This window comes from Nerophis lumbriciformis, linkage group LG31 (assembly GCF_033978685.3).
Source record: "Nerophis lumbriciformis linkage group LG31, RoL_Nlum_v2.1, whole genome shotgun sequence".
Taxonomy (NCBI): domain Eukaryota; kingdom Metazoa; phylum Chordata; class Actinopteri; order Syngnathiformes; family Syngnathidae; genus Nerophis; species Nerophis lumbriciformis.
In genome coordinates, this window is record NC_084578.2 from 6,142,501 (window position 1) to 6,159,533 (window position 17,033).

A 17,033-nucleotide genomic window follows, 5' to 3' on the forward strand; every position below is an offset into this window, starting at 1 on the left:
ACAACAAAAATCCCAGACCGCAAGATTCATAAGATCTGAAAAGTGGTGCCAGGTGCTGTATTTTGATGTTTCCATACATGCTGTGATGTTTTAGCTGTCAACTGGTGTGTTGGGTGATGCTGCTATACTGCCACCTGCTGGCAACATCAAGTCTTTACAGGAGATGCACGCTGTATGACGACATGCTTTTTAGAACCATACAAATTATGTAAGGTATTTTTCTTCTTCAATTAAAAAACAGTATTTAACTAAATTAGGTAGAAATGCAGAGAAACTACAATTATTATAAAAAGCCAATAAACCATTGTGTAAAAAAGAAAAAAATGCTTAAATATACATTCGCTTCAAATATTGCTTTGTTTTTTGTTTTATTTTTACTATATATATAATGTTTTTTGGTCCGAGATAAAATGAATAAATTAACTAAAAATATATATATTAACACAAATACATTTTGGCCGCAAAGCAATCTTATTTTTCTTCTTTCATTTAAAAATAATATTTAAATAAATACAATAAAAGTGCAGAGATAATAGAATTATTATAAAAGCCAATAAACTATTGTGTAAAAAAGAAAAACAATGCTTAAATATAGTCAGCCCTTTGCCACATCTCACTTCAAATATTGCTTTTTTTTGTTTTTGTTTGTTTTGTTTTTACTATATATTCCAATTTTTTTTGGTCCGAGATAAAAATGACTAAATTAACAACAACAAAAAAATATATATATATATATTAACACAAATTAATTTTGGCCGCAAAGCAATCTTATTTTTCTTCTTTCATTTAAAAATAATATTTAAATAAATCCAATAAAAGTGCAGAGATAATACAATTATTATAAAAGCCAATAAACTATTGTGTAAAAAAGAAAAACAATGCTTAAATATAGTCATCCCTTTGCCACATCTCACTTCGAATATTGCTTTTTTTTTGTTTTCAATTGTTTTGTTTTTACTATATATTCCAATTTTTTTTTTGGTCCAAGATAAAAATGACTAAATTAACTTAAAAAAAAAAATATATATATATATATATATTAACACAAATTAATTTGGGCCGCAAAGCAAACTTATTTGTCTTCTTTCATTTAAAAATAATATTTAAATAAATACAATAAAAGTGCAGAGATAATACAATTATTATAAAAGCCAATAAACTATTGTGTAAAAAAGAAAAACAATGCTTAAATATAGTCATCCCTTTGCCACATCTCACTTCAAATATTGCTTTTTTTTTGGTTTTTGTTTGTTTTGTTTTTACTATATATTCCAATTTTTTTTTGGTCCAAGATAAAAATGACTAAATTAACTTTAAAAAAAAAAAAAAAAAATATATATATATATATATATATATATATATATATATATATATATATATATATATATATATATATATATATATATATATATATATATAAACACAAATTAATTTGGGCCGCAAAGCAAACTTATTTTTCTTCTTTCATTTAAAAATACTATTTAAATAAATACAATAAAAGTGCAGAGATAATACAATTATTATAAAAGCCAATAAACTATTGTGTAAAAAAGAAAAACAATGCTTAAATATAGTCATCCCTTTGCCACATCTCACTTCCAATATTGCTTTTTTTTGGTTTTCGTTTGTTTTGTTTATACTATATATTCCAATTTTTTTTTGGTCCGAGATAAAAAATGACTAAATTAACTAAAAAAAAAAAAAAAAAAAATATATATATATATATATATATATATATATATATATATATATATATATATATATATATATATATATATATATATATATATATATATATATATTAACACAAATTAATTTGGGCCGCAAAGCAAACTTATTTTTCTTCTTTCATTTAAAAATAATATTTAAATAAATACAATAAAAGTGCAGAGATAATACAATTATTATAAAAGCCAATAAATTATTGTTTAAAAAAGAAAGAAAATTGAGTGTACACATTTTGCTTCAAATACTGCTTTGTTTTTTGTTTTTTTCGTTTGTTTTGTTTTTAGTATATATTGAAAAAAAAAAGGTCATACATTCAGCCTTTACCAAGATAGAAATAACTAACAAAACAAAAAAAATCAATGCAATGTGATATTGGCCGCAGAGCAAACATATTTTTCTTCTTTCGTTTAAAAAGGATATTAAATAAATACGATAGAAGTGCAGAGATAATACAATTATTATAAAAGCCAATAAAAGAAAACAATTATTAAGTATACAGTCATCCTCACCCCATCTCGCTTCAAATATTGCTTTGGGGTTTTTTTTCCGTTTGTTTTTGTTTTTAGCATACACTGGGGCGAAGGAAATGGTCACACATTATGCATTTTCCAATATAAAAATTACTAAATAAAATAAAATAAAGAAATTAAATAAAATTAAAAAACAGAATACATTTATATATATATATATATATATATATATATATATATATATATATATATATATATATATATATATATATATATATAATTTCTCTTTTCTTTGTTTTTTTTTTGTTTTTTTTGTTTTTTTCTTGAGCATTGACTGTTTTTAATACAATTCCACATTGTAGGTCCATTGGACCCTCAAAGGTCCCACTCATAAAAAATATTAAATGTAAGATATATATTTTAATTTTTTAATACTTTGAAAGCTTTACATTTATAGATCAACTTCAGAAATATCTGTTTGTATTAGGTTTTTATTATTATTTTATGTATGTATATATATATATATATATATATATATATATATATATATATATATATATATATGAATATATATATATATATATATATATATAAATATATATATATATATATATATATATATAGATGTATATATATGTATATATATATATACACACACATATATATACATATATGTATGTATATATATATATGTATATATATGTATATATATATATATATATATATATATATATACACACACATATATATGCATATATATGTGTATATATATATATATATATATATACATCTATATATGTATATATATATATATATATATATATATGTATATATATATATATATATATATATATATATATATATATATACGCACACATATATATACATATATATATATATATATATATATATATGTATATATATAAATACATATATATATATATGTATATATATAAATACATATATATATATATACATATTGGACGCAAAGCAAACATTATTTTCTTCTTTCATTTAAAAATGATATTAAATAAATACAATAATATTGCAGGGATAATACAATTATCATATGGCCTTGTGGTTAAAGTGTCCGCCCTGAGATTGGTAGGTTGTGAGTTCAAACCTCGGCAGAGTCATACCAAAGACTATAAAAATTGGGACCCATTACCTCCCTGCTTGGCACTCAGCATCAAGGGTTGGAATTGGGGGTCAAATCCCCAAAATGATTCCCGGGCGCGGCCACCACTGCTGCTCACTGCTCCTCTCACCTCCCAGGGAGTGGAACAAGGGAAGGGGTCAAATGCAGAGAGTAATTTCACCACACCTAGTGTGTGTGTGTGTGTGACTATCAGTGGTACTTTAACTTTAACTTTATTACATACATGTATACGGTATGTAATATTTTATTTTGCTACTATGGTACATTTTAGTCTACTTTATGATAAAAAAAAAAAAAGTTTGGACGCCCCTGTTGGAGTTGATCTATTGACTCCATGAAATATTTTTTGTTCTTGTCCAGGAAATGCTGGGAGAATTGTTTACACCCATAGAAACACCAGAGGCCCAGAACAGAGGCTTCCTGAAGGGCTTCTTCGGCGGAACCGCTCACACCTTCGACAGAGAGGAGCTATGTGGGTATTTGTTTCATCTGCCGTTAAAATCCATCCTTCCCGGACTCAAAACCATCCTGGTCTGATCCCACCCGCAGTCGGCGAGGCAGCGGCCGGCAAGGGCTCCAGGAGTCTGGCCCAGCACATCCCTGGTCAGGCAGGGGTGGAGGGCATGAAGGTGGCGGCCAGCGGGGCCGTGGGCGAGCTGGCCCGAGCCCGCGTGGCTCTGGACGAGAGAGGACAGAGACTGGGTGAGCTGGAGGAAAGAACGGCGCTGATGATGACCAGTGCAGAGTCCTTCTCCAAGCATGCTCATGAGGTAAATCCTACCTTTGGACTGAACCCTGGTGGTCAATGGTATATGTCCCGGGGACTCGGAAAGGTTGTCAGGCATAAAAATCATTGATCTTTTTTTATTTTTTTGTTTTTACTTTCAGTGCTCAAATCTGGAGATCAACTTCAGATTTAGCCATTGAATTTTTTTGTTTTGTTAGTTTTTAGTTTTTTTAGTATCAAAGCATTTATTGTCAAAGAAACCCCTTTTTTTCACTCTATGCAATATTTTTCCATTAAAAAATTCAAAACTCAAATATTGTCATTATATATATATATATATATACATCAGTAAAAATATATATATATATATATGTATATATATATATATATATATATATATATATGTACAGTATATATATATATACATATACATATATACATATATATATATATATATATATATATGTATATATGTATATGTATATATATATATATATATATATATATATATATATATATATATATATATATATATATATATATGCTCAAATCTCTAGATCAACTTCAGATTTAGCCGTTGAATATTTTATTTTATTTTTAATTTTTTTTAGGATTAAGGCATTTGTTGTTAAAGAAAAAACACTTTTTTTAAGGCAAAAACACACTCTATGCAATATTTTTCCATTAAAAAATGCAAAAGTCAAATATTGTCATTATATATATATATATATATATATATATATATATATATATATATATATATATATATATATATATATATATATATATATACATATTATTTAATTTTTATTTTTTATTTTTTCTTGAGCATTGACGGTTTTTAACACGATTCCACATTGTAGGTCCATTGGACCCTCAAAGGTCCCACTCATAAAAATATTAAATGTAAGTCATATATTGTCATGTTTTTATACTTTGACACTTACATTTCTAGATAAAATTCAGATATATCTGTTTGTATTAGGTTTTTATTATTCTTTTATATATTTTTAATACCCGGTATATATTTTATATGTATGCTTTGTACCCTTTTTGTCAGAGGAACACCCTTTTTTGTGTGGCATAAACAAAAAAAATGCAATATTTTTCCAGTCAAATATTGTCATTCTAAATAAATAAATATATATATATATATATATATATATATATATATATATATATATATATTTTTATTTTTTAATTTTTTTATTTTTTATTTTTCAATACAATTCCACATTGTAGGTCCTTTGGACCCTCAAAGGTCCCACTCATAAAGATATTAAAAGTAAGTCATATATTAAATATTTTTTTTATACTTTGAACGCTTACATTTCTAGATAAACTTCAGAGATATCCGTTAATATTAGGTTTTTATTATTATAGGATATTTTTGTATGTTTAATGCCCTTTTTGTCTATGGCATAAACACAAAAAATGCAATATTTTGCCCAAAAATTCAAAAGTCAAATATTTCATGTAAAGTGTTTGAAGCCTTGAATAGGTCAATAATTCATAACAACATTGATTTTAATTATTACATTTCCACCATATAGGTCCCTGGGACCCTCAAAGGTCCCACTCATAAAAGTGTTAAAAGTAAGTCATGTAATAATATGCTTTTTTAATTTGAACTCTTAAATTTCTAGATCAACTTCAGATCCATCTGTTGATATAAGGTTATTATTATTTCTTATTTTTTTACACCCTTTTTGTCAAATAAACATTTTTTCTATGGCTTATATAAACACAAAATATGCAATATTTTCCCCCCCAAAAATTCAAAAGTCAATCGACCGTGTTTATTAAAATTCCTCCATATAGGTCCCTTGGACCCACTCATAAAAGTGTCAAAAGGAAGTCATATATTAATATAAATATATAAAAAATTATGGATTAACTTCAGATTTATGTGCTGATATTAGCTTTTTTTTTTTTTTTTTTTTTTTTTACACCCTTTTTTTTTTTTACCAAAGAAACACCCTTGTTTCTATGGCAAAAAAAACAAAATATGCAAAATTTTCCCCAAAAATAATTTGATAAACAATAATAAACAAATATTTAATGTAAAGTGATCGAAGCCTTTAAATAGGTCAATATTCATAACATTGATTTGATTCATAGTTTGTTTAATAAAATTTCGCATTGTGGGCCCCCTGGACCCTCAAAGGCCCCACTCATAAAAGTGTTACAAGTAAATCATACATGGATATTATACTTTGAACGCTTACATTTCTAGATCAACTTAATCTATTTTTTAATGTTTTATATCCTTCTAGTCAAAGAAACTACCTTTTTAATGGCAAAAACAAACTAACCTAACATTTTCTCACCTTTCTTTCAGCTCATGTTGAAGTGCAAGGACAAGAAATGGTACCAGTTGTAATCGAACGAGCGATGGATTTCTGAGGGCTTCTTGCCAAGGACAGGAACTTTGACTCCACAGACGAGAAAGAAAGACGGAAGAAAGACTTTCTCTTTGCGGCTTTTCACGCCGAGTCATCGTCACACGCGGTGGGAGGTCAGGATAGTCCCTAATGGATAGTCCCTCGATAGGAACCACAGCGGGAGCATCTGGAGGACCGCCTGTCAGCGTGTGTGTGTGTGTGTGTGTGTGTGTGTGTGTGTGTGTGTGTGTGTGTGTGTGTGTGTGCGTGTTGGTCCTCTGGACCTCACCGTGTAGATACTCAACAATTAAGCAAACAAGACGTGCATGAAACTAATAAGGAATGCCTATCAAAAATATCAAACTGCCATATTAAAAAGCAGCATGCTTACTTTAATGCTACTTTAACAGACAATTCATTTTTTTATTTCATAATATAGCCGACGACAGAAGCTATTAAAAAAACATTCTATTTTTTGAAATATCGACAAAATCTATATATAAAAACAGAAATGTATACCTGCATCGCTACTAAGCCAAAACCTGCGTTCCTTTACGTCAACTTTTGATTTATTTTAGCAACGGTCAGCGTACTACAATAAAGGAAAAAAAAAGTGCAACCAATTAATCTGATTTTAATTCATTTTAGCTGCTGCTACTTACAATAACAACAAATGATGAGGCCAACTGCAATCCAAAAAAAAGAAAGAAAAAAAAACAAGATGTATGCAAAGGTTGAGAAAAGTGGACCCGGGATGTTTATATTGACTTATATGTTATTCACGTGCCATAAAAAAAGAGTGCAATCAATGTCAAGTAACAAAGAGCTAACAGGTCGTCACTCCTGGTGGACGTTCAAGGGGCATTTCTTATGTTTTTTTTGTAATAAGTAACAGAATCAAGTCGCCAGTCGGGTGTTTAGCTTGACTTTGCCAGATGTGCGAGTTCAGTGTGTGTTTGTGCGTGTGGAAGAATGTGTGCCACGGGTAGGGATGGGTACCGAATTCAGTACTTTTGTAGGCGCCGACTGAATTCCGTAAAATCAAACGATGCCATATTCCGATGCTTTGGTTGCGTCACGTCCGGTTGCGACAAAGCAAGTGTGCCTGGTAGAAAACGCTCCGACGTGAACTAAGGCTCCGTTCTTCAAAAATGCGTTAGCTTGATGCTAATTTGCACTGAATTTGCCACAGACATGCTACTATTAATTTTAGAGATTAGGGCTGTGAATCTTCGGGCACCGCACGATTCCATTCGATTCTTGGGGGTAATGATTCGATTCCGAATCGCTTCAAAACGATTCTCGATTCAAAATCAATACTTTTTGAATACCATTGGATGCCAGCTCTATGATTGACTACATTCCTCCATAGAATACATAAACAGCTCTGATCACTTAAAATTGGTATTAAAAGTGTTAAAAGTAAATCATATATTTTAATATTATGCTTTGAAAAGTCAAATATTTGTTGTGAAGTGAGTGGAGCCCCAAATACGTCAATAATTCATAACATTCATTTTAGTTCATAATTAGTTTTTGAACATTGAGCGTGTTTATTAAAATTCCACCATATAGGTCCCTTGGGCCCTCAAGGGTCCCACTCATAAAAGTGTTAAAAGTAAGTTACATATTAATATAAATATATAAAAAATTATAGATTAACTTCAGATTTATGTGTTGATATTGGTTTTTTTTGTTGTTTTTTTTGTTTTTTTTATGTATTACACCGTTTTTTTCCTCAAAGAAACATTCTTGTTTCTATGGCAAAAAAACCCAAAATATGCTAAAATTTTTCCCAAAAAATTCAAAAGTCAAATATTTCATGTAAAGTGATCGGACCCTTAAATAGGCAAATAATTAACATTCATTTTATTTCATAATTAGCTTTTGAACATTGAGCGTGTTTATAAAAATTCCACCATATAGTTCCCTTGGACCCTCAAAGGTCCCGCTCATAAAAGTGTTAAAAGTAAGTCACATATTAATATAAATATATAAAAAAATTATAGATTAACTTCAGATTTATGTGCTGATATTATTTTTATTTTTATTTATTTTTAATATTTATGTTTTACACCGTTTTTTCCTCAAGAAACACCCTTGTTTCTATGGCAAAAACACAAAATATGCTACATTTTCTCCCAAAAAATTCAAAAGTCAAATATTTCATGTAAAGTGATCGAAGCCTTAAATAGGTCAATAATTCATAACAACAATATTTTATTTGGAATAATTTGTTTTTGAACATTGTGCGTGATTATTACAATTTCCACCATATAGGTCCCTTGGACCCTCAAAGGTCCCGCTCATAAAAGTGTTAAAAGAAAGTCATGTAATAATATGCTTTTATCATTTGAACTCTTAAATTCCTATATCAACTTCAGATCTATCCGTTGATATTAGGTTATTATTATTTTTTTATGTTTTATACAGCATATACACACAATACAATACATTTTCCCCCCAAAAAATAGATGCTCAACTATTTGTTGTGAAGTGATTACAGCCTTAAATAGGTCAATATTTCATAACAACATTCATTTTAATTCATAATTTGTTTTTGAACATTGATATTATTTAATAAAATCCCACATTGTAGTTCCTTTGTACCATAAAAAGTCCCACCAGTAAAAGTGTTAAAAATAAGTCAAATATATAAAAAATTATAGATTAACTTTAGATACATATATCAGTTGGTATTAGTTTTTTCTAATATTTCTAATATTTTACACTCTTTTTTCGTCAAAGAAACACCCTTGGTTCTATGGCAAAAACACACAATATGTAAAGTTTTCCCCCCAAAAAATTAAAAAGTCAAATATTTGATGTGAAATGTGAAGTGATCAGAGCCTTAAATAGGTCAATAATTCATAACAACATGGATTTTGATTATTATTATTTTATTTTTTTTAACATTGATTGCCCTTAATAAAAAATCCGCATTGAATTCCGTCCACGTAAAATCAAACGGTGCCATATTCCGATGCTTTGGTTGCGTCACGTCCGGTTGCGACAAAGCAAGTGTGCCTGGTAGAAAACGCTCCGATGTGAAGTAAGGCTTCGTTCTTCAAAAATGCGTTAGCTTGATGCTAATTTGCACTGGATTTGCCATAGACATGCTACTACTAGCTTTAGCGATTAGGGCTGTGAATCTCCGGTCACCGCACGATTCCATTCGATTCTTGGGGGTAGCGATTCGATTCCGAATCGATTCAAAACGATTCTCGATTCAAAATCAATACTTTTTGAATACCATTGGATGCCAGTTCTATGATTGACTACATTCCTCCATAGAATACATAAACAAAAAAAGGCCAACAGGAGAAGTATCCAACATTTCTCTTTTCTAAAGTAAATCTGTAGAGCAGATATGATCGTCTGCATCAACTATATGATTTGCCTTAATAGCTGGACAGGACAGATTGGAAAAAAAATAATTTTTTATTGATTTTTTATTTTTTTTATCGATTACAGGTTAGAAAAGCTCCTTCTGGTTGCATGAAGATGGTCTAAAAACATAATTTAAAAAATTGATTCTTATATATATATATATATATATATATATATATATATTTATTTATTTTTGATTTTTTTATTAATCAATTCTAGAAAATGATGGATCGATTTGAAATCGGGATGAATAAAAATTGTGATTTGATGTGAATCAGATTTTTTTTTTAGCTCCTACTACTGCCATCTAATGTCTTGGAAGTGCAACTGCATTGCAAATGAGACTCATGTAATACATTCATTAACACACAAACATACCGAAAATTGGTAGCGTCATCTATTCCCAGGTACCTAGAATTGGTACCGTATCGGTTCAAAACGTGATCGGTACCCATCCATAGCCACATGTGTTCAAAAATCGGTAGCGTCATCGATTCCCAGGTACCTGGAATTGATACTGTATCGGTACAAACGTGATCGGTACCAATCCCTAGCCACATGTGTTCCAAAATTGGTAGCGTCATCGATTCCCAGGTACCTAGAATTTGCACCGTATCGGTTAAAACATGATCGGTACCCATCCCTAGCCACATGTGTTCCAAAATTGGTAGTCATTGATTCCCAGGTACCTAGAATTTGTAACGTATCGGTTAAAACGTGATCGGTACCCATCCCTAGCCGGAAGTGTTCAAAAATTGGTAGCGTCCTCAATTCCCAGGTACCTGGAATTGATACCGTATCGGTTCAAACGGGATCAGTACCCATCCCTAGCCATAAGTGTTAAAAAATTGGTAGCGTCATCGATTCCCAGGTACCTGGAATTGGCACCGTATCGATTCAAACGTGATCGGTACCCATCCCTAGCCACATGTGTTCAAAAATTGGTAGCGTCATCGATTCCCAGGTACCTGGAATTGATACCGTATCGGTTCAAACGTGATCGGTACCCATCCCGAGACACATGTGTTCAAAAATCGGTAGCGTCATCGATTCCCAGGTACCTGGAATTGATACCGTATCGGAACAAACGTGATCGGTACCCATCCCTAGCCACATGTGTTAAAAAATTGGTAGTGTCATCGATTCCCAGGTACTTGGAATTGGCACTGTATCGGTTCAAACGTGATCGGTACCCATCCCTAGCCATAAGTGTTCAAAAATTGGTAGCGTCATCGATTCCCAGGTACCTTGTATTGATACCGTATCAGTTCAAACGTGATCGTACCCATACCTAGCCATAAGTGTTAAAAAATTGGTAGCGTCATCGATTCCCAGGTACCTGGAATTGGCACCGTATCGGTTCAAACGTGATCGGTACCCATCCCTAGCCACATGTGTTAAAAAATCGGTAGCGTCATCGATTCCCAGGTACCTGGAATTGATCCCGTATCGGTTCAAACGTGATCGGTACCCATACCTAGCCATAAGTGTTAAAAAATTGGTAGCGTCATCGATATCCCAGGTACCTGTAATTGATACCGTATCGGTTCAAACGTGATCGGTACCCATCCCTAGCCACATGTGTTAAAAAATCGGTAGCGTCATCGATTCCCAGGTACCTGGAATTGATACTGTATCGGTACAAACGTGATCGGTACCAATCCCTAGCCACATGTGTTCCAACATTGGTAGCATCATCGATTCCCAGGTACCTAGAATTTGCACCGTATCGGTTAAAACATGATCGGTACCCATCCCTAGCCACATGTGTTCCAAAATTGGTAGCGTCATCGATTCCCAGGTACCTGGAATTGTCACCGTATCGGTTCAAACGTGATCGGTACCCAACCCTAGCCACATGTGTTCAAAAATTGGTAGCGTCATCGATTCCCAGGTACCTGTAATTGATGCTGTATCGGTACAAACGTGATCGGTACCCATCCCTAGCCACATGTGTTCCAAAATTGGTAGGGTCATCGATTCCCAGGTACCTGGAATTGATACTGTATTGGTACAAACATGATCGGTACCCATCCCTAGCCACATGTGTTCAAAAATTGGTAGCGTCATCGATTCCCAGGAACCTGGAATTGGTACCGTATCGATTCAAACGTGATCGATACCCATCCCTAGCCACATGTGTTTAAAAATTGGTAGCGTCATCGATTCCCAGGTACCTGGAATTGATACTGTATCGGTACAAACGTGATCGGTACCAATCCCTAGCCACATGTGTTCCAACATTGGTAGCGTCATCGATTCCCAGGTACCTAGAATTTGCACCGTATCGGTTAAAACATGATCGGTACCCATCCCTAGCCATAAGTGTTCAAAAATTGGTAGCGTCATCGATTCCCAGGTACCTTGAATTGATACCGTATCGGTTCAAACGTGATCGGTACCCATACCTAGCCATAAGTGTTAAAAAATTGGTAGCGTCATTGATTCCCAGGTACCTGGAATTGGCACCGTATCGGTCCAAACGTGATCGGTACCCATCCCTAGCCACATGTATTCCAAAATTGGTAGGGTCATCGATTCCCAGGTACCTGTAATTGATACCGTATCGGTTCAAACGTGATCGGTACCCATACCTAGCCATAAGTGTTAAAAAATTGGTAGCGTCATCGATTCCCAGGTACCTGGAATTGGCACCGTATCGGTTCAAACGTGATCGGTACCCATCCCTAGCCACATGTGTTCCAAAATTGGTAGCATCATCGATTCCCAGGTACCTAGAATGTGTACCGTATCGGTTCAAACGTGATCGGTACCCATCCCTAGCCATAAGTGTTCAAAAATCGGTAGCGTCATCGATTCCCAGGTACCTGTAATTGATACCGTATCGGTTCAAACGTGATCGGTACCCATCCCTAGCCACATGTGTTCCAAAATTGGTAGCGTCATCGATTCCCAGGTACCTGGAATTGATACTGTATCGGTACAAACGTGATCGGTACCAATCCCTAGCCACATGTGTTCCAAAATTGGTAGTGTCATCGATTCTCAAGTACCTGGAATTGGTACAGTATCGGTTCAAACGTGATTGGTACCCATCCCTAGCCACATGTGTTCCAAAATTGGTAGCGTCATCGATTCCCAGGTACCTGGAATTGATACCGTAACGGTTCAAACATGATCTGTACCCATCTCTATCCACGTGTGTTAAAAAAATAATAATTCCATTCTGCCAAATGAAAAAAGACGTCGTTACAAGTGGTGGTTCGTGTACTTTCAGGATCTTTGATGAACCTGAGTGTTGTGACGGGAGTTGGTGGCATCAGCTTCCCCCGTGAGTCGTTTATCAGTAAAATGGTTCAGAAAAGAGAAAAAAAAAAAACAGTATTTTTCCAGTAATATTCAGGTGTGAGTCGGTGACGATGTACATGTGTTTCAACTCCAAAGCCAACGTTGTTTTATTTCATTCGATATCGTTCTTGATGATTATGGTATCCTCTCGTCGCAGTCCTATATTTGATGGTTGACGGCCTCTCCGACTGAAGGCTCGTGTGCGTTCCAAAACAACAAATGTTTCATGATACATGGTGGTGTATCATATCGTGATTGTGTTGTACATGTCAGTGCCACACGACACAGGCCAACAGCAGTGAGTGGGGGGGGGAGAAAAAAACGATATTTTGTACCCGTGTATTTGTCTGTATTTTGAAATGATCTAAGAAAAAAAAAAAAAAGTTTATATTTATCCGGGACACGTCAGGCCTTTATGCACACGCGCATATTATCATGTCGATGGCACACAAAGAACGACAAATGTCTTTTAGTACGAATAGCATCTCAAATCCCATATTTATTTTGAGTTTCCTACGGAGCCCCTAAAGGGACATGGGGGGGAAAAAAATTAACAATTTTTTTTTTTTTTTTGTAATAATTATTATTATTTTTTTTTTTTATTATTATTTTTAGACATGTATCTCGTGCACACGAGAAACTTTTTATGAAGTCATAAATTTTTTTTTTAAAAAGTATATTTATTTTTATTTTTTATTTTTTTTAGTCATGTATCTCGTGCACACGAGAAACTTTTTATAAAGTCATAAAAATTTAAAAAAAAAAGTATATTTATTTATTTTTATTTTTGTTTTAGTCATGTATCTCGTGCACACGAGAAACTTTCTCCTGCGCACGAGATACATGTCTAAAAAAAATATTAATAATTACGCTTTTATTTTTATTTTTATTATTGCTTATTACAAAGTTATAAAAAAAAAATCAAAAATTTCAAAAATAAAAAAAAAAAATTTTTTTTAATTTTTTTTGAGAAATGTATCTCGTGCGCATGAGAAACGTTCTCGTGCGCACAAGATACATGTCTAAAAAAAATATTAATAATTACGCTTTTTTTTTTTTTTTTTTAATTATTACTTATTACAAAGTTATAAAAAAAAATCAAAAATTTCAAAAATAAAAAAAATTTTTTTTTTGAATTTTTTTTGGAGAAATGTATCTCGTGCGCATGAGAAACTTTCTCGTGCGCACAAGATACATGTCTAAAAAAAATAAAAATTATACATTTTTTTTTTTTTTTCATAAAAAGTTTCTCGTGCGCACGAGAACATGTCTAAAAAATACACAAATTTAAAAAAATTATAAAAATAAAAATTTCCCCCATGTCCCTTTAGGGGCTCCGTAGTTTCCAAACCAAATAAATGTGCGCTTTACTGTAAATGTATGTTTTACACAGGACGGGGCAAAAAATTAAAATGAAGGAAAAAAAAAAAAAAGTGACCTTTTCAGACAGGGTGTTTTTGTTAACACGTTTTTGTTTGTTTTGTTTTCTATATTCAATGTACTTTTTCCATGAAGCAAAGAAAAAAAGATGACACAGGTTGGGGTATTTTTCTCTGTGTATGTTGTACCTGTCACTGCTGGTACTCTTGAATCTGTCACTGGAACTCTTGTTGTTCTTCACACTGTAATATCCTTCCAAAAGAGACAAAAAAAAAATCAAAAAAAAAATGAAGCATTTCTCTGGTTTTCTCAATGATGGCAGCAAAGTTTGTCTTATTTAAATGGATTCTACCACATTTTCTTCTTGTTAGTATTATACTAGTGTAATAGAGATGACTTGATGAAAAGAGCTGAAAATATGACGACGCAGAACAAACTGAAATAAACATTGATTGATGTAAATGGTTGAGCGATGTTAATTCACAGTGCAACGGTTCCATTACGCTTGAAACGACTTGGTCGCATAATGATGCGGATGTGGTTCTCCCAAGGATGCAGACGGCTTCGGACACAGCTTGCAGGTAGGAAAATGATTTATTTTAAATATAAATCATATGGTGAATAACAAAAAGACATGCACGTAGCACAAAAGGCAAAACAAAAGGACTAGCGTGGGAGCTAGCAGGAAAAAATAGCATAGCATGAAATCTAAGTAGTCGTTATTAGTTGTATGGGAACAAACTAGGAAGCCAGACCGAGTGAGGCCAGGGCAAAGACTAAATAGCCCTCTGATTAGTGCCCGGGCAACAGGTGCGCGTCCCGAACACTAACCAGAGGCAGGTGCATGTAATCGGTTGACATGGCAACTGAAAACAAACAAAATCAAGGTGCTGAAAACACGTGACTCAAACATAAACAAACTATGATCCGGGCAGCGGATCGTAACAGTACCCCCCCCTTAAAGGACAGATTCCAGATGTCCCTTGACACTAAATAAAACTAGAACCCAAAAAACAAGAAATAGTTCGAGAGTCAAGGGAGGGTGGAGGGAGGATTTGGTGGTGGGTCGCCAGGCCACGTGTCCCCGAATCCACCGGGGAAGAGTCAGGTGGCGGCGGCGAGTGGAACACCGCTGCCGCAGGCGAGGCGGGCGACCACGGAAAGGCCACATTCGTGGCTGCCGAGAAGGTGGGCGTGAGTGGCGCCAGAAGTTCAGCAGCCGCAGAGTTCTAAGTCTATGTCTCGGGTGTCGCTGCTGTTTGCGCCACAGGCGTCCATACAGAAACCTCAGAGAGCGCCGCTTGCGCAGCCAGACCACTCGAGGTCGCTGAGACGACGATGAGGGCGAGGAAGGTGGCGGCGTCCTGGAAAAGCCCACCGGAGACGAGGAGAGAGCAGACGTCGCCGTGGAAGCAGGAGGAGTCGTCGTCGCCGTGGAGGCAGGAGGAGACGTCGTCGCCGTGGAGGCAGGAGGAGACGTCGTCGCCGTGGAGGCAGGAGGAGACGTCGTCGCCGTGGAGGCAGGAGGAGACGTCGTCGCCGTGGAGGCAGGAGGAGACGTCGTCGCCGTGGAGGCAGGTGCAGGTTCTGGTACCAGCCGTGGAGCCGGCGCAGGTTCTGGTACCAGCCGTGGAGCCGGCGCTGGTGTGGGTACCAGCCGTGGAGCCGGCGCTGGTGTGGGTACCAGCCGTGGAGCCGGCGCTGGTGTGGGTACCAGCCGTGGAGCCGGCGCTGGTGTGGGAACCAGCCTTGGAGCCAGCGCTGGTGTGGGAACCAGCCTTGGAGCCGGGACAGGGGTTGGTCTTGGAGTCGGTGCTGGTGTGAGAACCAGCCTTGGAGCCGGCGCTGGTGTGAGAACCAGCCTTGGAGCCGGCGCTGGTGTGGGAACCAGCCTTGGAGCCGGCGCTGGTGTGGGAACCAGCCGAGGAACTTGGCATGGTGGAGTTTGGCGTGGTGGAGGTACAGGAGACGAAGCTTGGTGTGTCAGCCGAGGTGCAGGAACAGGTGCTAGCCGAGGTGCAGCTGGAGGTGGCCTCGCTGGCGGTTGTGGCTTAGCAGGCCAAAGGACTGGTGGCGGTGGCCGTGCAGGAGGTTGCGGCTTAGCACGCCGAAAGACTGGTGGCGGGGGCCGTGCAGGAGGTTGCGGTTTAGCACGCCGAAAGACTGGTGGCGGTGGCCGTGCAGGAGGTTGCGGCTTAGCACGCCGAAAAACTGGTGGCGGTGGCCGTGCAGGAGGTTGCGGCTTAGCACGCCGAAGTTGTGCCACCGCACTAGCACAGTTCCCAGTACTAGCCCCCCCCTCAAGACGCGGATACCAGACGCGCTCTTTGCGGTTTGGAACTGTCTTCAAGGGTGGGTGGGGGGAGGTATGGAGGGGGGTATACTCTTCTTCAAATTGTCCAAATTGACTATTATCACTCCTCACTTGAGATTGGGTGGGAGCACAGGGGGAAAAAATATGTGCAGTGGGCGGAACAATAGTCACT

At 35.2% G+C, this 17,033-nt stretch overlaps 1 protein-coding gene across 11 annotated transcripts in view; it reads left to right on the forward strand.

Annotated features, from left to right (window-relative positions):
- Positions 1 to 8,157, forward strand: part of stxbp5l (syntaxin binding protein 5L) — a 457,116-nt gene extending 448,959 nt beyond the window's left edge. For all 11 annotated transcript variants that reach the window (XM_061926057.1, XM_061926060.1, XM_061926058.1 and 8 more), the window contains 3 exons: positions 3,718 to 3,829; positions 3,907 to 4,127; positions 6,426 to 8,157. In XM_061926057.1, the coding sequence (XP_061782041.1) occupies positions 3,718 to 3,829; positions 3,907 to 4,127; positions 6,426 to 6,467 (375 nt within the window). In that variant the 3' untranslated portion in view covers positions 6,468 to 8,157. The remainder of the gene's footprint in view (positions 1 to 3,717; positions 3,830 to 3,906; positions 4,128 to 6,425) is intronic.
- Positions 8,158 to 17,033: the final 8,876 nt, after the last annotated feature.